The sequence below is a fragment of the Beta vulgaris genome, chromosome 1 (genome assembly GCF_026745355.1).
Source record: "Beta vulgaris subsp. vulgaris cultivar EL10 chromosome 1, EL10.2, whole genome shotgun sequence".
NCBI lineage: Eukaryota > Viridiplantae > Streptophyta > Magnoliopsida > Caryophyllales > Amaranthaceae > Beta > Beta vulgaris.
This window is the reverse complement of record NC_079202.1, coordinates 17,746,743-17,772,817: the sequence shown is the minus strand read 5'-3', so window position 1 is coordinate 17,772,817 and position 26,075 is coordinate 17,746,743. Positions and strand designations below refer to the sequence as shown.

General features: G+C 35.3%; 2 protein-coding genes and 1 pseudogene across 2 annotated transcripts; all 3 read left to right on the top strand.

Annotated features, from left to right (window-relative positions):
• The first annotated feature begins 2,196 nt into the window (after positions 1–2,196).
• LOC104898058 (glutathione S-transferase T3-like) lies at positions 2,197–3,057 on the top strand. The gene has a single exon (XM_010685065.4). It carries the CDS (start codon positions 2,197–2,199, stop codon positions 3,055–3,057), a length of 861 nt encoding a protein of 286 aa, XP_010683367.4.
• An 832-nt stretch (positions 3,058–3,889) lies between these two features.
• Positions 3,890–4,829, top strand: LOC104898057 (uncharacterized; annotated as a pseudogene).
• Positions 4,830–10,640: 5,811 nt separating this feature from the next.
• Positions 10,641–13,436, top strand: LOC104905645 (photosystem I chlorophyll a/b-binding protein 3-1, chloroplastic). The gene is made up of 3 exons (XM_010694241.4): positions 10,641–10,948; positions 11,564–11,625; positions 12,599–13,436. Exons 1-3 carry the CDS (start codon positions 10,805–10,807, stop codon positions 13,212–13,214), a joined length of 822 nt encoding a protein of 273 aa, XP_010692543.1. The 5' UTR covers positions 10,641–10,804; the 3' UTR covers positions 13,215–13,436.
• The last annotated feature ends 12,639 nt before the right edge of the window (positions 13,437–26,075 follow it).

The window sequence follows — 26,075 nt, the reverse complement described above, 5'->3', positions numbered from 1 at the left end:
ATTAATGAGATTCTTTAGGTATCTCCATATATCTAATGACAAGTCCGACTCCATATACTATATCAGGTCGAGTGATAGTTAAGTATCTTAAACTTCCAACTAAACTCTTGTACAAAGTTGGATTGATTAATTTCCCTTCTCCATCCTTTGTTAACTATATCCCAGTTGCAACAGGGGTGCTTGTAGCTAGGTTTGCATGAGTTCATTTTAAAGTTATTTAAAATCTCCTTTGTATATTATTTTGGGAATAAAAATATCATGTTCACATTGACTCACTTCTATGTCAAGAAAGAAATTCATAAGGCCAGAATCTATCATTTCAGACTCTCTGAACATGGTCAACTTGAAATCATCAAACATACTTTGATTATTACTGGTGAACAATAAATCATCAACATATAAGATGACTATGAGAACATCATCACCATTCTTTTTCACGTAAACAACATGCTCATAAGGACATTTGATAAAGCCACTTTGTGTCAAATATCCATCTATGGATGCATTCCATGCACGTGGAGCTTGCTTTTAACCATAAAGTGCCTTTTTCAAACGATACACTTTATCTTCTTCTCCCTCGATTTCAAAACCGTCTGGTTGTTCTACATAACTTCTTCTTCAAGAATTCCATTATGAATTGCAGATTTAACATCGAGTTGATATATTTTCCATTTATGAGGTGCTGCTAGTGATATTAACAATCTCACAGTATCTAGACGAGCCATGAGAGCAAGTACCTCTTCATAATCAATACCAAACTTTTGTTTATAACCTTTTTCTACGAGTCTTGCCTTATATCTTTCAATATTTGCATGAACCCCTCTTTTTATTTTGTATACCCATTTTACTCCAATAGCCTTCTGACCTTTTGGTAGAGTAGCCTACTTCCATGTATCATTTTTCTCTATGGAACATATCTCCTCTTTCATAGCTGATATCCATTCTTTTATTTTCTCAACTTCTTCAAAATTAATGGGTTTATGGTCTGCATATAGACAAAAAAAGTCAATTTCATTAACTTCATTTGTTTCTTCATAAATGTCTCTGAGGCTTCTCATCTTGAAAGGACTTCTTAATGAAGAATTTCCCTCAGATGACGATGGTGATGAATTAATGTTATTTGTTGGGGTCAATGGTACGGTGGAGTCTCTTCAGGACTTGTTTCTTTAACATCGTTGTATTCTTCAAATACAACCGTCTCTTTCTCCTTTTCTTGATTCTCCCATTTCTAGGATTACCAGTGATAGGATTGAATAACTTGTAAGCTTTGGATTGTGGGCTATATCCAATGAAGATGCACTTTTCACACGATCATCTAACTTCTTCCTTCTTGCCTCTGGTATTTGAGCGTAAGCAAAACACCCAAATACTCTTAAATGTTCAATATTTGTTTTTTCACCACTCCATGCTTCTTGTGGAGTCATGTTCTTAAGGCTTTTTGTAGGACATCGATTTAAAATATAACTTGTATGTCCAAGCAACAACTTCTGCCCATAATTATTTCGTCAATCCTCTTTGTTTCAATATGCTTCTTGTCATGTCTAGAATTGTTCGATTCTTTCTTTCGGCAATTATGTTTTGTTGCGGAGTATAGGAGGCTGTAAATTGTTTCCCACACTTCAAAAATTTCTAAACACATTGGATGTGTATTCGCCCCCTCGGTCAGACCTAAGGGTGTCTTTATCGCCGTCTTGAGCAAGAGTCTCAGGAAGAGACTTGGCAAAGTCTCAGAGAGTCTCACGCGATAATCTTCAACAAAATCAATGTGAGTCTTGGATAGAGTTTTAATTTCCAAAACTCTGCCAAAGACTCACTTTGGCACTTTTACCATGTCCCACCAACATAAAAATGCAACGGATACTTTTAAACAGCTATAAATTTTATTAATAAAAAATATCATGATTTGTATAATTTATTGTATAATAATTTGTAATAATGCCTATAAATAACTCTTTGGGTACAACTTTTTTTTTACATTCTCAATATTCTCCCATATCGATTTCCCTTTTCTCTCTATTCTCTCAAAAAAAAAAAAATCCATCTATTATATTTTTAATGGATCCAAATCAGAATTTTGATTTAAACTCCCATATGAGTTTGTTTCAAAATAATCCTCAATTTCAGACATTTTTAGCTCAACAAAATCAATCTCAAAATTCCCAAAATACAAATTTTTCTAACCCCAATCCCACTAGTATGGGGAATGCACAAGTGCCAAATTTTACCCAATTTCTCCAAACTCCAAATAACCAATATACTCCTACTAGTCAAAATATTGACCAACCTCCTTTTACCCCCATTAGTATTGGGTCCAATTCCGACAATGCATTTGTAGATAATGCGGGTATTGAAGAGGCGGAGAATGTTGATGTTACTACAACTATTCGTACTGCTGCGCGTACTACATCACGTCGCAAAGTAAGTCAGCCTAAAGAGAAAAAAGGGTTAACTTGGACGATAGAAGATGAAACACTTCTTAGTATTGCATGGATTAATACTACCAAAGATGAAGTGAATGGCAATGCACAAAGAGCCGATGCATATTGGGGGAAAATTTGTGCATTCATCAATGAAAATAGGCAAACAAATCAAGCTGAACGAGAGGTAAATCCTTGCAAACAACATTGGTGGGCAATTAATAATGCACTTGGAAAGTTTGCAGGGTGTTATGCCAAGTATGAAAAGAGGAGTGGGTTTAATGAAGCTTTGAAGCTCTCGGAGGCTCGTGCACTTTACCAAAGTCTCTACAATTCCAAGTTTCTATACGATCATGTGTGGAGTATTGTGTGTGAAACTAATAAGTTCAAAGCTGAACTAAAGAGCAAACGTAAGAAAGACAACGATAGTGATTCGTCAAAAAGGAACAAGATTTCTGAATCAGGAGACTACACAGCAAGCGGGGAGGATGTTGAGGGTTTTGATGAAGTTGATGAGGCCCGACCAACAGGTCAACAAGCTGCAAAGAAACAACTAGCTGCACAGAGAAAGGGAAAAAGCACCCAAAGTGATCATAGTGAAGCCATATCAGTTGCAAAAGATATTCAGAGTCACGTGTAACAATCAATGAGTCGTATGGCAGATTTGAAGGAGCGGAGCTTGAAAACCAACTACTTTGTGCCGATGTCACCAAGATGGCTCCTTTGCAAAGAAAGATTCATGAGAAGAAGTTACAAGCACTTGCAGAAAAATATGGATGGACTTTTGATGATTAGGTTGCTTACAACTTGCAAAATTTGATTACGTTTATTAATGTTTATTTATGTTGTTTTAATATATTGTAGCTATGTTTCAGTAAAGCATGTTTTTATTTCATGAACTTATGTTATTTCTTAATATTAATAATAATTAATTATTTCCTTTATTAACGTTAAGTATGATAATTATTAGTAATATTATTAATAAAAATAATCATAATAATAATGGTGAATTGATTCCAATTTCAATGAGTTGTCACCTCCAAGTCTATATCAGTACATGACTTGTTATTTCACATCCATCTTTTCAGTAACTTTGTCAGATATAATTGCACTATTTTTTGAATTATTGTACCAAAGATCAGTGCATTATTGTTGTAGTACTCATTACAGTGATTGAATTGTTTGAAAGTTGTGCATTGAATTACTAACTTCCACAACTTCTATATATTTACCCATTTCTGAACTCAAATTCTCATAGCAAACTATCCACAAATCCTCTCAAAAATTTAAAACCTTCAAGTCATAGTGATATGTCATACTTTAACCCTCCCAACACATTCGATGAATTGTACAATCAAACGTATGATTCATACATGAGGGGTGACACTTCCACAGATTTAGTAGATGAGATTCTAAATCATGTCATTGAAGATACATCACCTTCAAACATTAGTAAAATAAGAAAGAAAAGAAAATACATAGAAAGAAATCGTGAGGAAGGACATGAGCGCATATGGAATGATTACTTCTCAAGTGACCCGGTATATGATGCACAACAATTTCGCCGAAGGTTTCGAATGAGAAAGGAGTTATTCCTTCGCATCGTCAATGCCCTCGAAAATCATTCTACGTATTTCCAAAAGGGACTTGATGCTCTTGGTAGGAATTCTCTCCCACCACTTCAAAAATGTGTTTCTGCCATTCGATTATTGGCTTATGGAGTGGCTGGTGATGCTGTAGATGAGTACGTGCGAATAGCTGGCAATACGGCACTACAATGCTTGAAGAATTTTTGTAAGTGTGTGATTGAGGTTTTTGAACCTCATTACTTAAGAAGGCCAACAGTTGATGACACCCGACGTCTTCTTCAAATTGGGGAATCCCGCGGATTTCCTGGTATGCTTGGTAGTATCGATTGTATGCATTGGCAATGGGATAAATGTCCCACGGCATGGCAAGGTCAATATACTGGGGTCATCAAGGTGTACCAACAATGATATTAGAAGCTGTTGCTTCTTATGATTTATGGATTTGGCATGCATATTTTGGTGTTGCAGGATCTAACAATGATATTAATGTCTTGGATCGATCCCCGGTATTTGATGAGTTGCTTGAAGGACGATAAATGGAAGCACGTATAATATTGGATACTATCTTGCGGATGGTATTTATCCTGAATGGCCTGTATTCGTCAAAACCATTCCTCGAGCGAACATGCTATCTGAGAAAAGAAAACTATTTGCTCAACATCAAGAAGGTGCAAGGAAGGATATAGAACGAGCTTTCGGGGTCCTCCAAAAGAGATTCGCGATTGTTTGCAACCCGGTACGTTTATGGAAAAAAAGTGAAGTTGGTGATATCATGAAAGCATGCATCATATTACATAATATGATTATTGAGGATAAGAGATGATACTCAAATGACCACTAGTGTTAATTATAAGTAGCAAGGAATCAAAGCGAAAGTCCACAACTTCATACCGGGCGGCTAAGAAATTATTATGTAAACCGAAGCAGGTACTTTGAAAATCATACGCGAATTCGCAACCGAGCACAATGCCACCAACTACAGCATGATTTGGTGGAACACATATGGTCGTGTTATGGAGGAGATGCTAATTAAATTTCATGTGTAATTTTCTATTTCGTGTGTAATTTTCTATTTCGTGTGTAATTTTTTATTTCGTGTGTAATTTTCTATTTCGTATGTAATTTTCTATTTCGTGTGTACTTTTCTATTTCGTGTGTAATTTACTATTTCGTAATCTTTTTTTTTTTTGGCAAATAATAGTTGTATTTAATACCAAAAAAAACATGTGCATCAACAGCATTGCACATGAAACAAAGAGTCAGAACATACACTAGGAGAATTATAGCATCAGCTTACTCCTGTCACTATCCATACACCTCGAAGCCACTGTAAAGACTATGTCCCTAAAGACTACTTTTACATCTTTACAATGACCAGTGAAAATTTGGCTATTTCTCTGCCTCCAGATCGCATAAACACATTCAGTAAAGAGCATAACAAACACCTTCCCCTTTTTCTTCCTAGCCTGATTACTCATGCTTGAGATCACCTCCTGCTGATTCGTCCCTACATTTGCAACATTCATTAATCTGCAAATTTGGCTCCAGATTCCATTAGCATAAGTACATGAGAAGAATAAGTGTTGTGCTGTTTCATCATCATTTTTACATAGGCTACACCTAGGATCACAATTGACTCCCCACTTCCTTACTCTATCCACTGTAGGAAGTCTTTGATGCAGCATCATCCACAAGATGAATTTACTTCTCGGAGTGGCTTGGTTGTTACAAATTAATCTCTTCCAACTCACTCTTACAGCAGGATCATTGAGCTTCCTGTAAGCTTTGTTTATGTAGAATTTTTCTCCAGTACTCACCTCACTCCATTCAACTCTATCATTCAAGATTTCTCTTGCCTTTATAATCTTCCTTAGAACCCATGACACCTGATTACTAAGGTTGACTGTATAGATAGTCTGCCTTTTAATATAATAGGAGTGAATCCACTTCACCCACATCTTATCCCTTTTAAACTCTATTGCCCACAGCAGCTTGAGCATAGCAGCTTTATTCCAATTAACCATGTTGATAACATTCCATCCCCCTCCACTCTTTGGGAGTTGAATGGTATCCCAAGCAACAGGAGCTTTGTTGGACTCTGCAGTCTTACCAGTCCAAAGGAATCTTCTACAGACCTTCTCTACAGCATGAATGATTGCCTTTGAGAGAGGGAATATATGAGCCCAGTAGTTTTGCATACTACTAAGTATACTCTTTATCAATTGAAGCCTCCCTGCATAAGATAGCAAATTAGCCAACCAAGTTTGAGCCCTACTAGTGATCCTCTCCACCAAAGGCTTACATTGAGCTGTTGTGAGTTTCTTTGAAGTGAGAGGGATCCCTAGATATCTGAAAGGGAGCTCCCCTACCTGCATTTGTATACTATCAGCTAAATCCTTTGCTGTGTTATCATGCACCCCACAGAAATACACATTACTCTTCTCTTGACTAATAGATAAGCCAGAAGCTTCTGAGAACTTTTGGAAAGCATTAATAACCATATACTCCAGGGAGCTCCTATCAGCTCTACAAAGCATCAACAAATCATCTGCAAACATCAGATGAGTGATATTCAATCTTTCACACTTAGGATGGAAATTAAACTCAGGAGAGTTCTTCAATTCATTCAAGCACCTACTTAAGTATTCCATACTTAATGCAAATAGAAAAGGGGACAGTGGGTCCCCCTGCCTTAGACCTTTTCTAGCTTGAAATGGCTGAGTTGGAATACCATTCACCAGAACACTATAAGATACAGTAGAAACACACTCCATTATCCACCCAGTAAACACATTAGGGAACCCAAATTCTTTCAGTAATGTTTCCAGATAAGACCATTCTACTGAATCATAGGCTTTCTTAATATCCACTTTCATAATGCATCTAGGAGACATATATTTCCTAGTATACCCTCTAATAAGCTCTGTAGCTAATAGGATATTGTCAGAAATATGCCTGCCTGGGATAAACCCTGATTGAGCTTCATTCACCACCTCTCCAATCACATCTTTCATCCTGTTAGTCAAGATTTTTGAGATAATCTTGTATACTACTGTACAGCATGCAATAGGTCTGTATTCTTTAACCTTAGTTGCATTAGGGACCTTGGGAAGCAAAGTAACAGTAGTGCAATTCACAGGTCTATACATTTTACCAGTATCCAAAAATTCATGAACTCCTGCATATATATCATCCTTGATTTTGCACCAACTTTTTTTGAAAAAGTAGGCATTAATGCCATCAATCCCAGGGGCCTTATCATTCCCAATTCCAGCAAGGGCTTCATCAATCTCAGTATGTGTAATCACTCTCATTAGTGATTCTTGTGCCTGATTAGACAGACTTGGACCCTCCCTCACAACATTAAGATCCACTCCCTGGAGTCTTGTTGCTCTTGTTCCCAACAGCTTCTTATAAAAATCCAAGATTTCCTCTCTTATAGCTCCTACATCCTGAATCATTCTCCCATCATCAGCTACTATCAAATCAATTCTATTCTGACCATGCCTGGCCTTAGTAGCAGTAAAAAACATTTTAGTATTAGCATCTCCCTGCTTTAACCAGTTGAGCCTAGCTTTCTGATGAAGGATACTATCTTCAACATGAGACCAGTAATTCAGGTCCTTCAGCAGACCTTTAACAGAGAGTTGGATCTCAGCATTACTGTCATAATCGCCCTGACTCTGTAGATCAGTTATTTGCTTTCTCAGCACCTCCACCTTTTCCTGTGCTATTCCTATTTTCTGCTGTTTCATCACCTTCAAATCTCTCTTGACAGCCTTGAGTTTCACCCACACTGATTGAAGTCTAGAACTTCCTTGTATAGAGGACCAGGCATTATCAACAGTTAGTAGAAAATCCTCCTGCTCAGCCATTATATTCATAAATTTAAACGGTCTGCCCCCTTGAACATTGCTCAGCTATTTCGTAATCTTAAATAAATAATTAGATAAATCTTTATTTTAATGTTATAATAATTAGTAAATAATTAAACTATATATGCTCATAACATATTAAGTTAATAATGTTATAGAAAAAAAAACATGAAAATGATTAAATATAAAATAATATGTTAAACTTTTGATAAAGAGTCTGGAGAGAGTCTGAGGGATAAAGTGTAAAACTGGAATGAGTCTGGAGTGAGTCTGAAGAATAATAAGTAGATAAAAATTAGTGGAAAGCTGATGTGGCACAGTCTGAAGTTTGGGTTTGAGTCTGAGGGATAAACACACCCTAAGCGTTTTCAATTTACATACACTTTCTAGCTCTACACTAGCCTTGAATTGCAAGAATGTGTTGAATGCGACTGACTTCTCCTTTAACATATACACCCACAATTTTCTACTATAATTGCCAATAAAGTAATAAAGTAACGGTTACCTCCCAACGATACTGGCTCTAATGGTCCACAAATATCAGTGTGTACCAATTCCAGTGGTACCTTCCCTCTCTGTGAGAATCCCTTCTGAAATGGAAGTCTAGCTTATTTTCTAATTATGCATATTTCACAAACATGTTTAGGATCTTCAATGTTTGGTAACCCATGCACCATATTCTTTGTTTACATAAGTTTCAAGCCATTGAAATGTAAATGCCCATATCGCATATGCCATTTCCAATACTCATTTTCAATGACACCAAGGAAACACTTTTGCACATCAGTATTAAGTTGCAGCAGAAACATGCGATTCTTCGCCATTTTAGAATGAGCAATGAGTCTCCAACCTTTGTCTTTAAGAAAAAGATTATTATCTTCCATATGCACGATATATCCTTTTTCAAGAAGATCCCTAATACTAAGTATGTTACTTTTCATATTAGGAACAGAATAGACATTTGAAATGAAATCTTCATTTCCATTCTTCAGAATAACTTGTATCTTCCCTTTACCTACAACCTGCAGTTTAGATGAATCTCCCAAACTCACGTTACTTGAATTTTCTCATCAAGATCAACAAAATCTTCTCTTTTCCCACACATGTGGTTACTGGCTCCAAAATCCATAAACCACATATCTTGTTGACTGCTAGTTTCTTCATGTGCTAATAACAATGTTGGGGAATCCTCATTATTTTGTGATGATTCTGTAAAATTTAGCCGATTGCCTTGATCTTTCAGTTTGTACCAACAATCGGATGCATAATGCCCATACTTCTGACAATTACAACATTGAACATCTTTTCGTTTTCCACGTTCATTGGAAATGTTTCCTCTTCCTGATCCTCTTCCATGAACAAATTTTTTTTATCATTATTTTGATCATGAGGTTGATAATTTCCACGACCTCGACCTCTACCACTTCCATGATAACCGCCTCTTCGTTGGTTACATCTTTGTTCATTCAAAGTTAATTTCGATTCAAGTGCCTGCTCTATTATAGCAGGTCCATCATTCTTCAAAATTCTTTCCTCATGTACCTGGAGTGATCCAAGAAGCCCTTATATCGATAACTTATCAATATCTTTAGATTCCTCTATTGTAGGTAACACATGATTAAATTTCTTATTACATGATCGAAGAATCTTCTGTACAACCTTGTTATCTTCAATCATTTCTTCGTTATGCTTTTGGTTATTCCCTCTAGTTGAGAACTGGGGTACACCAATGGGTTCGGTAATAGGGGCTGAGTAAACCTTTTTCCGGTTTCGAATCCTTGTGGACCATATCCGTCATTGCTTGCTCTTTCCATGTTAGCGTTCACACAGATGGGAAGTCCCCTCCTTCTAGCGCCAAATTGTTTCGGTGTTGAAACAGTTGACGACCTCAAGAAAAGTTCGCCAAAGATCTGGGGAATACTGTCCCTTGGTGAATAGCTGCACAATAAGCAAACGTGAGCTACCCTCGGGGGGGACGCGAGGAAACCCCCTCCGACGCTCAAGTCAGTGTTTGTCCAACTAGGATTTAAAGAGAGAAAGATAAGCTATTTTTACTATGAGACATAATGTACCTGCAGAATAGTACTAGTGAGCTATTTATAGAAGTACTATTCCTCTGACAGGGTGTGTAATTCTTTGACACGTGTATGGCTACGACGCACTTGACAAGTGAGAAGATTTTCATACCTTTGTTTTATTAGGCGACCGCCAACATTGTCCGACCCCGTTGGTGAACTTACTTGTTAAAGCTATGGCCGGCGTTCACCGCGCTCGCTCCTTATTAATGTATGTGGACTCGCCATGTTGGTCACTAACGTACTTAGGTTATACCCATACAACAAGAACATTATTCGTTCCTTCCTGCAAGGATTTAGGGATCTCTTAGTAATAACTAATAAGTCCACAACATTTAAAATTTACTTAGATACGCTCAGGAGTCACGAATTCATGATTAGCTAAATAATCGTAAGCTGCTTAGCCTGATTAACACTACTCCATATAACACTAGTCAACATACTCCTATAATAACATAATCCATCAATTTATCAGACATTCAGACCCTACCCTCTTTAGGTGGCAATGGGCCATGAAGGAAATCAAGAACTAAACAAGGGTAATATCTATTATCCAACACAGGATGCTAATTGCCACTTGTTCTTTGCTAGTTGGATAACGAGATCTTCAGGCATGCTAAAATGAAAGCCACCTCAGAATCAATATCCACCTGAGAATTTAGAAAATCTCACTCCCAACTTGGCTTTTCTCTCTCCTCCACATATTTGTTTTAACTATTATGTGCCCTTCATAGGCCTTCAACACCACAACTACAATCTCATTGTTGGATAGAGTACTGAAAGAGTACTCTATTGAGTATTCACTTCATCTAATTTCATCAAAGAATTAATTTTTCTAAGCATAAGTAATGGCAACACAAGCTTTGGTGTCATCTTCTTTAACTTCTTCAGTGGAAACTGCAAGACAGATTCTAGGTGCTAGGTCAGGAGTTTCTCCTTCTTCAAAGAAGAACTCTTTTGTTGTCAGAGCATCTGCTACTCCTCCCGTTAAGGTACTTACCTCATTCAATATTTCTTTCACCTTTCAGTTTTTGGTTTTGAGATTTTAATGCTAATAGATTACATAAATTGATTTTTTTATTAAAGGTGGTGATATAAATTGATGATGAACTCAAATTAAACTAGTCGAAGTTATACTGGTCAATGGTCATGTTTGTTTTGGAAAAATGATTTACGTATATTACAAAATATGAGCTTGTTCGATATTATTCTCCATGTTTAGTTTTTGAGTTCTAACTTTTCTAGCCGATGTTTTGACATACTCCGATCCTAGTTCATTATTCGAAAAACCACACTATATTAGGAGATTTGAGATTATATTCTTTTGGACTAAATTAATAAAAACTTAGTTCAGTTTAGTTCAGACACGTTCATATATCAATTCACTTAGTTTACTCTCAGTTTTGATTAACTTTCGTTCAAACATATTAAGTTAAGTTCGGTTTAGACAAATTCAATTCAATTCAGTTTAGTGCAAAGAACGGAGCCTTAATATGAATTAACGTAATCAGATAAGCAGCCGTCCAGGACTACAGGATTCTTCATTTTTCTAATTAAATTTGTGGGTGATTGACTTATTTTTCCCAAATATGGAAATTTATTAACAGCAAGGAGCAAACAGGCCCCTTTGGTTTGCATCGAAGCAGAGCCTTTCATACTTGGATGGCAGGTAATGATACAAGACCTTGTAACTTCGATTTCTGTAGTTTACAATTTTGATGTACAGTAATAGTTTATGATTATGATTTGCATTTTTGTTTGTTTCTTAGTCCCTCCATCTCATTGTTGTCACTCGATGATCTCACCCGTTTTTTTTATCTTATCGTTGATGAAATGGAATGAGAGTTCATGCCTTGATGTTCTGGAATGTTGTTTATTTCTCAGTCTCCCAGCTAATATATTCACATATTGACATATACGTTGACATGATTACTATTATGTGGAAACTCGTATAATCATATGTTAAAACTATGATTAGTCACTATTTATGATTATTTTGCTCTTGTGAATACAGAATAAACATGAGCCTAACAATATCAATGTAATAATTCATGTGATACCTTTGATCACTCTTTTATACTATTATACACATATAAACTTAACATGTAAGATGTTATTGGATACATCTCAATATATATTTTTATAATACCATTTACAAAATTAAATATAGTAATAGCAAAAGTTGTGCACTAACATATGAAATAATCAAATTGTAATGGAAAAAAAGGAGGAATCATTAGATTAAACAGTAAACGTAACACACTAGAAAATCAACAACAACAAAAATTGCTTTTAAATTGTAGAATTCATTTCAACTTGTTAATAAAAAGTTTTGAATAGAGAAGATAATCTCCGTCGAGTAAAACTCAGGTGAAGTGAGTGTGACGTAAGTTTATAACTTTCACTTTATTTTTGTATTATTGTTTGTTCTACGTAAATTAGTCAAAGATTGCTTTCCTTTTTTATAGTGTTATACTTTGATTTAAAAAGATGGTGTTACCTAATCAGTTTCAGCCACCTTATCAGTTTCAGCTCCATTTCAGTCAGTTTTGCCAAACATAGCCTAATACTATTACTTAGCTCATACAACTTGAAATCCAAGAAGACTTTACACCTAACTTGATATGCTTTAAACCATGCAGTCTTCCAGGAGATTTCGGGTTCGACCCACTAGGACTCTCAGACCCAGAAGGCACTGGTGGGTTCATTGAGCCTAGATGGTTAGCCTATGGTGAGATCATCAACGGTCGTTTCGCTATGCTAGGTGCAGCAGGTGCAATCGCGCCCGAAATCCTAGGAAAAGCTGGTCTGATCCCAGCTGAAACAGCCCTCCCATGGTTCCAAACTGGTGTGATCCCACCAGCAGGCACCTACAATTACTGGGCTGACCCTTACACATTGTTTGTGTTTGAGATGGCACTAATGGGCTTCGCCGAGCACCGTAGATTGCAGGATTGGTACAACCCAGGGTCCATGGGAAAGCAATACTTCTTGGGCCTAGAGAAAGGCTTTGCTGGATCAGGTGACCCAGCTTACCCAGGTGGGCCTATTTTCAACCCATTGGGCTTTGGAAAGGATGAGAAGTCCATGAAGGAGCTTAAGCTTAAGGAAGTAAAGAATGGTAGGTTGGCTATGTTGGCTATCTTGGGCTACTTTATTCAAGGTCTTGTAACTGGTGTTGGGCCATACCAAAACCTCCTTGATCACTTGGCTGATCCAGTCAACAACAACGTCTTGACTAGTCTCAAGTTCCACTAAGAAATTCTCTCACATCTTTTTTTTTTTCTCATGGTCAATTATGTTTTGTACTATATGGTTTCAACTTTCCACTCCCATGTGAAAATATTATGTGAATTAAGACGGTGATCCACAAAATTAAGGAGTAAGTATTAATGTTATTAAAAGTAGTGGCCATTCAATTTAATAGATACTACTTGTGTATAAGATCCACGTTTTTCAAATGAACTAAAACTTGTATCATCATGAGTTTTTAAATGGGTATGGAGCCAAGGATTTAATCTGACATACAATGATTATTCGAGATTATGAATCATTATTACATATTTTCATACTAATCAGATCATGCCGGTTTAGATGTCCATTGGGACACATAGTTCGGTTTTGGGTCAATACTTATCACTATCAGGTTGGGTTTAAAAGAAACATAATGCATAATGACAATCTGAGTTAGTTAGGCTCTGATCGAGTCACTATCGGGTTGGATTGCAGTGGCTCATTTGACATTCTGGATCTTATCTTATCTGGTCGAAACCCGTTTGGTTCAAGTCAATTCCAATCGGATTATAAACGGCTCAAAACTAATAACTTCATGTTCGTATTGACTTAAGTTCAAATGAAACTCGGTTATTGGTCACCTTGGGCAGGTCATTCCAAGTTCGTGTTGGCTTTAGGTCGGATCATAATCGGTTTCCGATCACCTTGGGTCGAGTTATTTCGGATTTGAGATTATGAACCATCATTACATATATTTATACTAATTAGATCATCGTGTGTTAGTTATCCATACACACAGTTTGGTTTTGGCTCGATACTTATAGGGTTGGTGGAAACGAGTCAATCTAACCTAGTGGTTCGGTCGGGTTACTATTATGTCGTGTTGAAGTGGACCAAATTTGACATTCGAGATCGGGTCGAACCTGTGCTGTTTAGGTCAATTTCAAACGGTTATAACTAGTTATTTTGAGTTTAGTTTAACTTTGGTTGAAAATCATAATCACTTTCGGGACACCTTGGGTGGGTTATTCCAGGTCTATATTGACTTCAGGTCGGATTATAATTAAGTCAGATCACCTTGGGTCGGGTTATTTGGTGTTTTGTATGACTTTTTATAAGATCAAAATAGGTTTTGGGTCATGTGGGTTTGTGTTACTGTAGGTCTTAAAGAAGCTCGGACTTGTACTTATCAGGTCGGTTTAAATGCGACCATATCATTATTGAACCAAGTCACAATCAAGTTTGGTTAACTTCAAGTCAAAGTATAATCGATTTCGGATTATCATGAGTAACCTCACTTTCGATTTCAGTTGAAATTTAGATCCATTCCTATCATGTTCGGGTCACATTTAGGTCGTATCATTACCGAGTTGCTATTGTTCAGGTTGACTTCAAATCGGGTCATATTTTTTACTGAGTTATATTTGGTATAGTCGTTTTCAGTTTTGATTGAATTTCTAATTAAGCCCTAAGAATATCATATCAACTTATTCTTCATCAACACTACAAGGGAATGGATACGTTGTAGCTGAAAAATCAGTCGCTAATCATAGATATTTTGGCGCAAAATAGCGATTTTCGTCATTAAAACGCTAGTCGCTTTTTTTTCGGTCGTAATTTATGACTGAAATTCTTTAAGTCCCAGATTTGAGACTAATAATGACTCGTAAATTTGCAATGGAATGTTCTCATTACTTAAATCGCAATGAACCGTTCATGTAGCAATTTAATGACGGATGTAGTTTGTTTATGATTTGTGATTGATTTTATCAGTTCGAAAATAGCGACTGTAGACACATAATTGTGTCGACCCATTTTAGGATCCAAGAACTAAACATATCGTGTTCTTAATTGGTCCGACTCACGGGCAGTCTGCAAAGCCATTCAAAAACTATTTCGAAAAGTGTGAAAGTCCTATTTTAAAGCCCAATTAAATATTGATGATAATTAATTGTATTTTAATCGCAATCCTTTGAAAAGACCAACTAATTGTTTAATAATAATTCATTTTTTACTTTAATATTATAATTTTAAAGGATATTTTTATAGTTAAAATCATATTTTATCCCGTAAAACTAGATTTTCGGAATTAAAAGGATAAAAGAAAATCTTTAACATGCATTTTCTAAAAAACCTGGCAAAGGCGTGTTAAAAGTCAAGCTAGTGCGTCAATTGCAACTTTACCTGACATACGGCGTTGTGCCACACACTGAGCCGTGTGCCTGGTGCATAGCTCTACGTGAAGCACATTTTTCTTTCTTCTCTTTTTCAAAGAGTTTTCAATGGGTACGCTTTCTAATGGGTATGTCGCGTCATAAGTGTGACACGTTAGCCTGTGCGTGGCGCAGTTGGTGCCTGAAGCGCAATTTAGTTTTTCCCAAAAATCGGCCTGATTTCCATACAAATTTTTTTGAAAAAATAGATTTTACACACAACTCTCAATTTTTATAATACAAATACCTTACGGAACTCTCTACGAATTACAAAGCCTCTCTATAAAAACTCATATCTTTCAAACACAAACATATTCCATCTACATATATACATATACATTCATATTTTCTGGTTTCACGATTGCTTGTACTGAAGGTTGTTAATCTCCCAGACCAAAGACACGGCATAATCTTGAGGGTCCCTGAGTAAATTCCTAGTTTTTTTATATTGAAGTTTACTAAGTGTGTTCTTTTTTCTGATGTAGATCTTTAACATAATATCGTTCTACTATATATTCTAAACCTTTATTACCTTTTATTTGTTTATATACATTATTATAGGCTTGCACAATTATTTTATGCATATTATATGACTGTCTTTGTGTTATTGCTTTTATCACCTACATGTTATTTTTTATTAATTTAGACCTAAAGAACCGTTCTAACATTAATCAGGTTAATTTGGATAACATGCCAGGTTCCGTGTAAATTGATTGCACAATAACATACCACTAAAAATAGTATTTTTATTCGTGTATCACCCCCGCCAACCCGAACCCTTCTTCATTTAATAAAACTCAAGATGGGGGAAATTCACGAGGGTTCGACTCAACAGGCGTGCTACCGCCGCACTTAGCTCTTTGGAAATAAATGCAAGGCTAGATTAAAGCATACTAACTCAAACTAATTAATCCTTACAATCAAGTAAATAGTTTATTAAATATTACTAATTACTTAAGTACTTTAGAGTTCTAATGGAAGCTAAATCGTAAGTTGTTGTACAATATGAGCACTATAAGATGGGAGGTGAATTATAGTAAGAGAATAAGCTTACCTTTTTACGGAATGAAAAGCTAGCTAGGGAACACACAATAGGAACACAAGAGATTTAGCGAGGAAAAACATCCTAGGCCCAATAGGAAGAAACAACCTCGACCACAAGAGATTTTAACTCAAACTTTCCACTATAATAGGCCAACAACTCTTTTAGAAACCTATTAATTCTCTCAGACCACAACTTGAGTTCCTAAACTCAAGTTCCCAACAACAGTTCCCACTAACTGTTGTTCCTCTCAAACTTCACTCGAAGTTCCTTTCTTTTTCCCTTTTTCTTGCTTCACTCGAAGTTTCTTTCTTTTTCCCTTTCTCATGCTTCACTCAAAGCTTTCTCACACTTACAAGAGTTCACTCAAACCCCTTAACCAAATAAATACAATTTTTGATAACAATGGAAGAGTAAAAATCAAAGATAGTAAGTATGAATTCTCTTGAGAACAAGGCACTGACACTTTAGACAACTTAGGATTTTAAGCTATGACATACACAAATTGATCTTGGGATTAAACGCCTATTTATAGAGTAAGTAGTAATGAATCACTAGTAGAATAAATGCTATTTGCTGCGGTGATATTGCTGCGATTTTACCTATACGCAGCAATATTATACGCAAAAAGAAAAGAAAAATTGAAAGTAACAATATTGTTGCGGTTCCCACCCAAAACGGCAGCAATATTGTTCAACGGATACATTCTGAAAAAAATATGGAGCCTGGAGAGACTAATATTGCTTCGGTTTTGGGTGGGAAACCGCAGCAATATAATAAAAAATATTTTTTAAATATATTGCTGCGGTTTCCCGCCCAAACCGCAGCAATATTGTCTGTTCAAAAAAAAAATAAAGGGACGCTGCCCAATTAGGGTTTAGTTCTTCATCCTTTACAACTCCTCCAGCCGTTCTTCTTCTTCCTTTACAACTCCTCCGGCCGTTTTTACAAAACCTTCACTCTCTCTCCTCTCTCTCCTCACTCTCTCTCCTCTCTTTCTCCCTCCCTCTCCTCATATCTGGTTCTTCGTCTTTTATTGTTCTTCATTTTCGTTTTCAGTCGTCATATCGTCTTCGTACAACTCCTCCAGCCGTTAATTTCTTCTTCTCCGTTCATTGTTTTCGTTCATAAGGTCGCCAGATTTGCTATTTGATTTCTTCTTCCTCCAGTCGTCATATTTGCTATTTGATTTCATAAGATTCGCAAGGTCGACCGTTCGTTGCTATTTGCTCGCCAGATTCATAAGGTCGCCCGGTTTTCGTTCGTTGCACAACAATTTGCCAGATTCATAAGGTCGCCTCGACCGTTCGGTTTTCGTTCGTTGCTCACTTGATTAGCATTAATTTTTAAGCTTCGTTGTGGTCGCTTAACTGATTCGATGCATTTGTTACTTCTGATAGGAAATATTAGAGAGTATTGCCGTATAAGGCCATTTCTTCCTGGCCAAAATGAGAAGCAGACAACCATTGAGTACACTCGCGAAGTCATACATAGGCTCCAGATTCGGTTCGTCCTTCACAATGGATGTTCTTGGCGCCAGTCCTTAGCAAAAGATCGCGAGTTCTTCAAGTTCTTGGGAGATTTTCAGTTTCTTAATTTCAGTTTTGTTTTAGTTTTTTTTTTTTTATTTTCAGTTTCTTATTTTTTCATATATATTTTTTGTTTTCATTGTAATTAGTTATTTAGTTGTAACTTTTTTTTTTAATTTTTGCTTTCTCATTTTAGTTTTTGATCTTTTATATTATTTTTGTAATTCTTTTTTTATCTTTATATATTAATGAGATTCATGTCATTTTATCTTAAATTCGTGTGTGAATTTGGTGGATAGTGAATGGGATAGTTGTATGATTTCAATCTTTCAAATTTTAGTGCTAAATGCAAAAAAAAAAAAAAATTTTTTTTACCTTTTTCAGGACCTATTGCTGCGGTTTCTGGTCAATAACCGCAGCAATATGTTGTCGTATTCTGATATAAAATACATATATTGCTGCGGTTTTACCTAAAAACCGCAGCAATATAATTATTACATATTGCTGCCCCCTTAATTGCTGCGCGCCCAAAATCGCAGCAATAGGGCACTTTTTAACCGCAGCAAATAACATTTATTCTACTAGTGAATTATTTTACCACTAATTAGCCCACTAACCCCATGATTTCCACTAATTAAGTTGCTTGGGAACAAAGAGACTAACCCACTAACTCATTAAAACGTGTAGCAGTAAGTATTACGTCATAAGTAGTTACTTGGGAGGAATAATTGAACCATTTAAAATAATTTAATTTAAGAAAAATATATTTTCAATTTATTTTAAATACACCCGAATATTTGATTTTATCAAAAAAGAAAAATCATTCGATTTATTTAAAATAAAAGATAAGATTTTAAAATAGAATAATATATTTTTCAATTAAAAGAAACTATTTAAAATCTTTTCCTAGCGAATTTCCTAAAATAGTGGATCTAGGCAAAACTTAACTAGGATTTCCATTTTACTGTTGTATGCTCAACATAAATTAAGCGCTCAACATTAATTCGGTTTAGGTGTTCCTAATTACGCTTCTAAGTCAGATCCCAACCATAGTTCCTAAACTGTGCCAATGCATGTTCCTATCATGGGAACAAATTTAAGTTCTTTTTGAGAATTCAACACCAACCATCTTTTACCTCTACTCGACCTAAACATGAAGAATATAATACATCCTAATGCATTCTAATCTTCATTCCAAGCTTGATTCTTCATCTCATGAACATCTTCACTTCGATCTTGATTAATTATCCTTACTTTAATCTTCGACCAAATATTTTGTTTGTTCTTGAATGAATAACCTAGCAAAATCATACATGAAATAATACAAGGATGTCTTTAATTTTGTGGTTAAGTCATCTTCAAAACTTAGGGTCAACAATTTCCCCCTTTTTGAAAATGGTAGCAAAAGACATACGTTACAAAACATATTTTATATATATATATATATATATATTATATATATATATATATATATATATATATATATATATATATATATATATATATATATATATATAATTAAATTAGTCACATAAAGTAAACTTAACCAAGTTAAATTAAATTTTATTTGACCTTTATGTTAACTTAGGAAAAAAATTTAATTTACTCCTTTAGTCTTTCTTAATAAAAAGTGGAAACATGAAACAAGGCAAAAAAATTAATTTACTCTACTGCCTTTCTCTTTCCACTTTTGACATTTTCAAAAACAAGATCCCGTGATTTCAAAAAGAAGAATTTCATCTATAAAAACTCATCACACCACCAAACATGTTAGGAACATTTGGTTAGTATAAGTTGTTAGTCTAGTATAAACACTAGATCAACTACAAGAGGGGGGTGAAATGTAGTTGGGGAGATTTTCAAACTTTTTTGCGATAAACTAATTTGAAAGCTAATAAAGAAAAGTAGCAATAAGGAAGAATACACGAAGATCCTTTTAACAAGGTTATCTTCCTCAATTCTTTAGGAAGAAACCTTGATCTTTTATTTATATTAGTTCTTACAACTTATTATAAATAAATCTTCACTTAGTTCCTCTAGGAACCAGTTCCCAGCCACCTTGTTCCCCCTGAACACGTGACTTTCCTCACTTGACTTCAGTAGAAGTCTTCTCTTTCTCTCTTCTCTTTCCCTTTCTCTTTTCTCTCTCTGGAATACAAGATTTTTGTTCTCTCAACCCACACTCGAAAAGTATTACAAGAATAATTGCTTGAAGAGTAATATATAAAACCGAAAATAAACTTCCTTAAAAATATGACAAATAAATATGGGAAGTTGTTAGTTTATTCTGGTTCATTGTTGAGCTATATATAGAATACCACAACAGCTCCTATTTTTACTCCACTAAGCAGACATGGGTGTTAGAAGTGACCCATGATCTATCCGTTGATGTAGCTATTTTATCCATGATCTTCTCTTACTAACTCCACATTCAAATCCACGTACACTCAACCATACTTCCATATTCAGCGTGAAGTTTGTTATTGAGGCTGAATATTTGGGAGATAGTTATATCTCTGGGATTCTAGGAACTGACTGGTCAAACAGTTTTCAATCTCCCTAGATTCTAGGAACTGCAGCCTTATGTGCGTTTCCTTCATTATAGCCCAGTTTGTTGCAGTTTGTTACTTCCATATTTTTAGCGTTTAATCTACAAGCAAGTAACAAATATATACTCTCTCTAATATCATCGAGATTATTATTATTCAAAATAATATTCCATGTTATTAGGTTAGCAATTTATACCACATAATTTCGAGCATATGAAGTAAATTATTTCAATAACTTGACTAGGTTAAACTCATAATCATTTCTCCACAAGTTATAATTAAATAAATTACACTCAAGACAATATGAAAATTAATTCTAAGTTATACAATTAATTTCCTAGACTCAATAACATTATTTGTCATCATTTAAATCGTGAATACAAAAATATTCTCCATTCTTTATGATGGCAAATAGTTGGCAAAAAGTAAAAGAAATTATGAAAGTTATTAAATAAATTCTAAGACACTCTAAAACTCTAAGACACTAAACTGTTACTAGGAACAGAGACAAAGATCATCAAGAAAAGCAGTAGAGACTAAGAAAATTTCAGAAAGTTTTTTCAAGTGCCAATACATCTTCCCCCTTTTGTCATCATCAAAACTAAGTAGTGAAACCTGCAGCACTAGTATAATCAATAATCTTAAATTAAGGCAAGTAGCTCTAACATACTATCTCATAATATTAGCCATCCACACATTCCAAGAGTAATAGACACAGGAACAAGCAAAACAAAACAGTAGCATCTCAGGAGCAGAGTTCATAAAGCAAAAGAGAAGAAGATGAAAAATAGAGAAATGAAAGATGCGTATTTTAAAATTCTTCTGATTTCCACAAGAAAAACACAAAATAAATTGTGTTGCAATCGTTTGTTAAATATACAACCCAAAATCAAAACATAGAAAGTCTTAACTAGAAGGGACTGGGATCAGGGAAGTTTATGAATGGGAAAGGAGGCAGCAACATAATCTACTTTGGTACAGATGTTGGAGGCACCCTTTTTCATACCAGGATCAAACTTGGAGTAAAATTCGTTCATCTCGTTTTAATATAACCCCTCATCAACACATAAGAGTGAATAGTAGCGTGAGTAATGATGGGATGGAGGGAAGTATTTATGAAGGGGGCTTTTATTCGTGTTTCGAGAGGGTTCATTTATTGTGGTGCTTTTCCTTTTTCTTAGACATTCAATTTTTCAAAACGGCATGCATTTGAACATTTTGAACCAATGCAACGTACGAAATGTGAAGGAAAAAAAATTGGAATTCAGAAAAATAAAATGAAAGTTATGAGGAAAAAAATTAAAGGAAAATTCTACATGATTTTGAGTTTTTCTACTTGTTGGTAGGCCAAAAAAATTTATATCAAGGGACCTTGTACTTTAACTAATTATACTTAGTAACCTTAATTAACTTAAAACCCAACTAACCATATTTTAACTAAATTTACTAACTTACCCTCTACTGAATTATCATAAAACCCAAAAAAAAACCCTCTCCCATTGATTAAAAATCACGTAATTCTCAATATAAAAACTCTCTCTCTCCTTCACACTTCTCCCTACCAATCTATCCTCTACCTTAGCTTGAAATTCATACTTCCATATTTTGCTCTTCTGATGGCTTGCATGATCGTATTTGAAGAAATCGGAATTCTTATCCTCAATTTGTCCTTAATTTATCTAATTGAACAATTTAACAAGAATCCCCAAATTTAACCTAGAATTCCCAATTCTCACATAACAGCTTCTTCCACAAAAACTGTGTTTTACAATTGAGTCGAAGGTGAAGGGAAATGGAAAAGGTGAAGAGAGATTGAGTCGATTCTTCCACAAAAATCGTGCTTTTCAGGTTCTGGATTTCATTTGTTTTACTCATTTTAGCAATATTTTTAGTATCATAATCATTTAGGTAGGTGTAAGTGTTTATTTATTTAGACTGTCAATTAGTTTTTGGCTGATAAAATGGATGATTGTTTGGATTTGGAATGTAGTTTGAATAGCAACCACTCTCAAAAGTAGCAACTCAAAATTCCGTGCATATTGTTCAATTTTTAATGAAAGCTTCAATTTTGATTTGAGTGTTGATTTTATGTTGTTTATCTTATGATAATTTGGGGTGATTTTATTATAAGACTTGAAAAGTCTACATGCCAAACTAACTACCATAAAAAACAGCCTTTACAAGTCCATGGTGTAATATGAAAAAAGAATAAAAGCATGATATAGCCATTAGTTGGCAAAGTTACAGTGAATATGTAGGTTGTGACTTGTGTCATCTAAAACCATGCTTTGAATTCGTCCCTTTTTGCATATTATTCATCTAACTTTGTATAACAGAAACTTGATGTTCGCGTTTTACTCAAAAGCTAATGAAAAAATAACACCCTCCTTAAGAGGAAAACACCTAACGAGACAAATACAAGTATACAAGTAACTACTACAATATGCTTTTTGTATGTGCTTAACTTTTACTGCTGTTTTCCCATAATCTTAAGTGCATCAAGACTGATAATATGACAGAACTCTGTTTTGTTGAAGGAACCCAAATTTTATATAGTTCTTTGAAGATAAAGCAAACAAGAGAGAAGATAACTAAGTTGATTATTGTGGGGCAAGCAACAACCTACTAGTACTTGTAATGTTCTTGTGCAGATTAACTTTTAACCTTTATTGTTTATGTTATTGTTTCTCAAGTTAAGAGAGTGAAGAAATTAACAATATGCTATGTCTCTTATTTATTTATATTGCAGGCTCTTTTGTTTCTCTTCTTTATCAATTCAATATCTCTCCTTTTTGTTTTCCTTACAATTAAATACTTATAGGTGGTTAAACTAATACACAGACTCATTTGTTCGTTTTCGCCTGATACAAAATCAGTTATATTGTAGGCTTTTTAGTCATGTTTCTCCAAATTGGTCAGACTCTCATGTTTAAATGAACCCCTTTTGATAAATTAGATGTTGCATTTTGATTAATAGTGAGTTCTCATTTTGATGAAATTTTACTTATCTAATTCTGACTTGGTTCAAGAACTAGCAATGTCATCTCTTTCATATGGTCACAGATGTATAACATGTATGATTGAATAGTTTGTATCCTTGTCATGATTGATTATTTCATGAAAGAGCATAGAATCTAGATTATTCATGGTGCAAGCAAAGTACCAAAGTACGTATATGGCTAGAGGTGAACCTAGTGACAAGGTACTTTAAGACATAGGCATGTGGAATTGAAGGTAGAACTAAATTGCTCTTGTTTACTTAATTTCCATAAGATATATGCCTATTAGCTCACAGAGAGCATTGCGTGGAAAAACATGCAAATATGTAGGTTCAACTCCTACATAGGCAAATTTCAGGCATGACTCTAATCTAATCATCTCGTAGAGAAGTTACGGACTAACAACACATCACCACCAGCAACCAAACTTCTTCAACTCGCTACATCCACAGATTCAAAATTGAAACTGATGAACTAAACCAATATGTGGGTGCAAACAAAAAGAGCAGCAACTTCAACTCATTAGATTAAGTTGCCATTTGATAGAACTAATGTGGCTTTTCTTCACTCACACCTGCTTCCTTCCAGACTTATAAACGCGATTATAAAACAAATAATGTCCCTAAATATAACAACTAAAATATCTTGCCTGAAACACCCTAAATAGAACAACTAAAATATACCAAAATAATTCATCATTTATCGATAACTAAAGACCCACATTATTCATGAGAACATAAAAGTTCATCATTCATCATTCTATTTCACATGATACCTAATTACATATCCAATATTAGCAACTACAAGTTAAGTCTTGTTGATTTTCTCACTGGTTGTGATGATGATGCTTATTGTTTCTTCTTACTCCTAGTGTTTGTTCCTTGTGATTGCAGTGGTTCAGGAGTAGGTTGAGTTGCATATTATGCCACCTTCTTCTTCTTAGTTTAGATGTGGAAGCATCTCCTTATGCAGAAATCCTCTTTTTCTCCTTGGCAGTAAGTCCTCCTTTGCCTGTCAAACTGTTGTGACCAGGCTCATGACAATTGTTGCATCTAATAGTTGTGGACCTTTTGCCCTTTTCTTCCTCACCAATTTCCCTTCTCCTGTTTCTTGGGGGCCTACCTACACCCCTTCTCAATATTCATGGCAAAATCTCTGGCTGGTCAATCTCTGGCCAATTATCTTGATCTGGAATTGACTTAATGGTATGACCATAAGTCTGCTTGTAGACTCCCCCATAGTACCAGGTGCTAGTGTACATGTACGGATCTTCTTGAGCATATAATAATGCTCTTATTGCATGCTTACAAGGCAAGCTTGATATTTGCCACAAACCACAAATGCAAGTTCTCTTGTTCAAACTCACTGGCAACATGGACTTGCCATCTCTGATCTCAAACTCCCCTCGACCACTCTCATATGCTTTGCACATTCTTGAGTCTAACACTAACTTCTGGATTCTTCTAACTATGTTAGAGGTGGGTTCATAATCGTTCCAATTGGCACATGCTTGTGTTCTTTTAGACACTCTCACCATACACACCCTCCTAATACCTACACATAAAAACATAAAATTATTATGCATAAAATAAAGACACACACAGACACACATAAATCAAGGTAAATAATTGAATACCACTACCTTCTAATAAAGTCAATAAAGACCTTACTCTATCAACTCCTAGAGTAGCATTAAAACTCTCCACGAAGTTGGTCTTGTTCTCTTCACAGCATATATTGGGATCAAACTGGTGTCGAGACCACCTTGCTTGATATCCAATTTTAGACAGCCACGGCAAAGCTAAGGGATTAGTCCTCTGTATTTGTTCCATGGCTTTCTTGAAGGTAAATGGACTTGTTGCACTACAAGCCTTCCAAAACAATGAGTACATGAGGGGCCCAGGGAATGCACCCTTCCAGTTCTTAGCGAGATGTTTGCAACAGTATTTCCTCCTTGTTGTAGGCCATAAAGCAGTAAGGGCAACATCAATTCCCTATATTGAACAATTGTTACAAGCAAAGGAAACATATTAGTGAAATAGAAATGCAACTGTTAGGATCAAATGCCAAATATTGATAACAAAATAGCCAGAGTGGATACATTTTGTCTATCAGATATAATGCACCACTCATCCCCATCACCTTTGTTACAAGATTGTAGCACTCTCTTTAAATAAAAGGGAAAATCTCATTATTGGCATCAATAGCAACTGCAGATAACAACACTCCCCCAAAATTACCCTTTAAATGAGCTCCATCCACTTCAACCAAGCTCCTACACCCTGTAGCCAATCCATCAATTGCTTTCTTGAAGCTAATGAATATATTGGAGAATATTAGAGCCCTATGTGGTCCTTGTCTAGTTTTCCAGGCATAGTTAGCTATTGAACCAGGGTTTGTGCTCCTAATCACCTCATAGTACTTGGGCAACGTTGTATAAGACTCATCATTGCCACCATTAATTTCCCTCAAAGCCACAGTTCTTATAAAAGTGTGCTAGTAGCCATTTGAACTCCATACCTCTGCCAAAGAAGCGCATTCAAAGTCCTACTA

Coding starts and splice junctions, on each gene's coding strand:
- LOC104898058 (XM_010685065.4), top strand. CDS start 2,197: ATGGGGAATGCACAAGTGCCAAATTTTACCCAATTTCTCCAAACTCCA.
- LOC104905645 (XM_010694241.4), top strand. CDS start 10,805: ATGGCAACACAAGCTTTGGTGTCATCTTCTTTAACTTCTTCAGTGGAA. Junction 10,949..11,563: donor CTGCTACTCCTCCCGTTAAG/GTACTTACCTCA, acceptor ATTTATTAACAG/CAAGGAGCAAACAGGCCCCT. Junction 11,626..12,598: donor CTTTCATACTTGGATGGCAG/GTAATGATACAA, acceptor TAAACCATGCAG/TCTTCCAGGAGATTTCGGGT.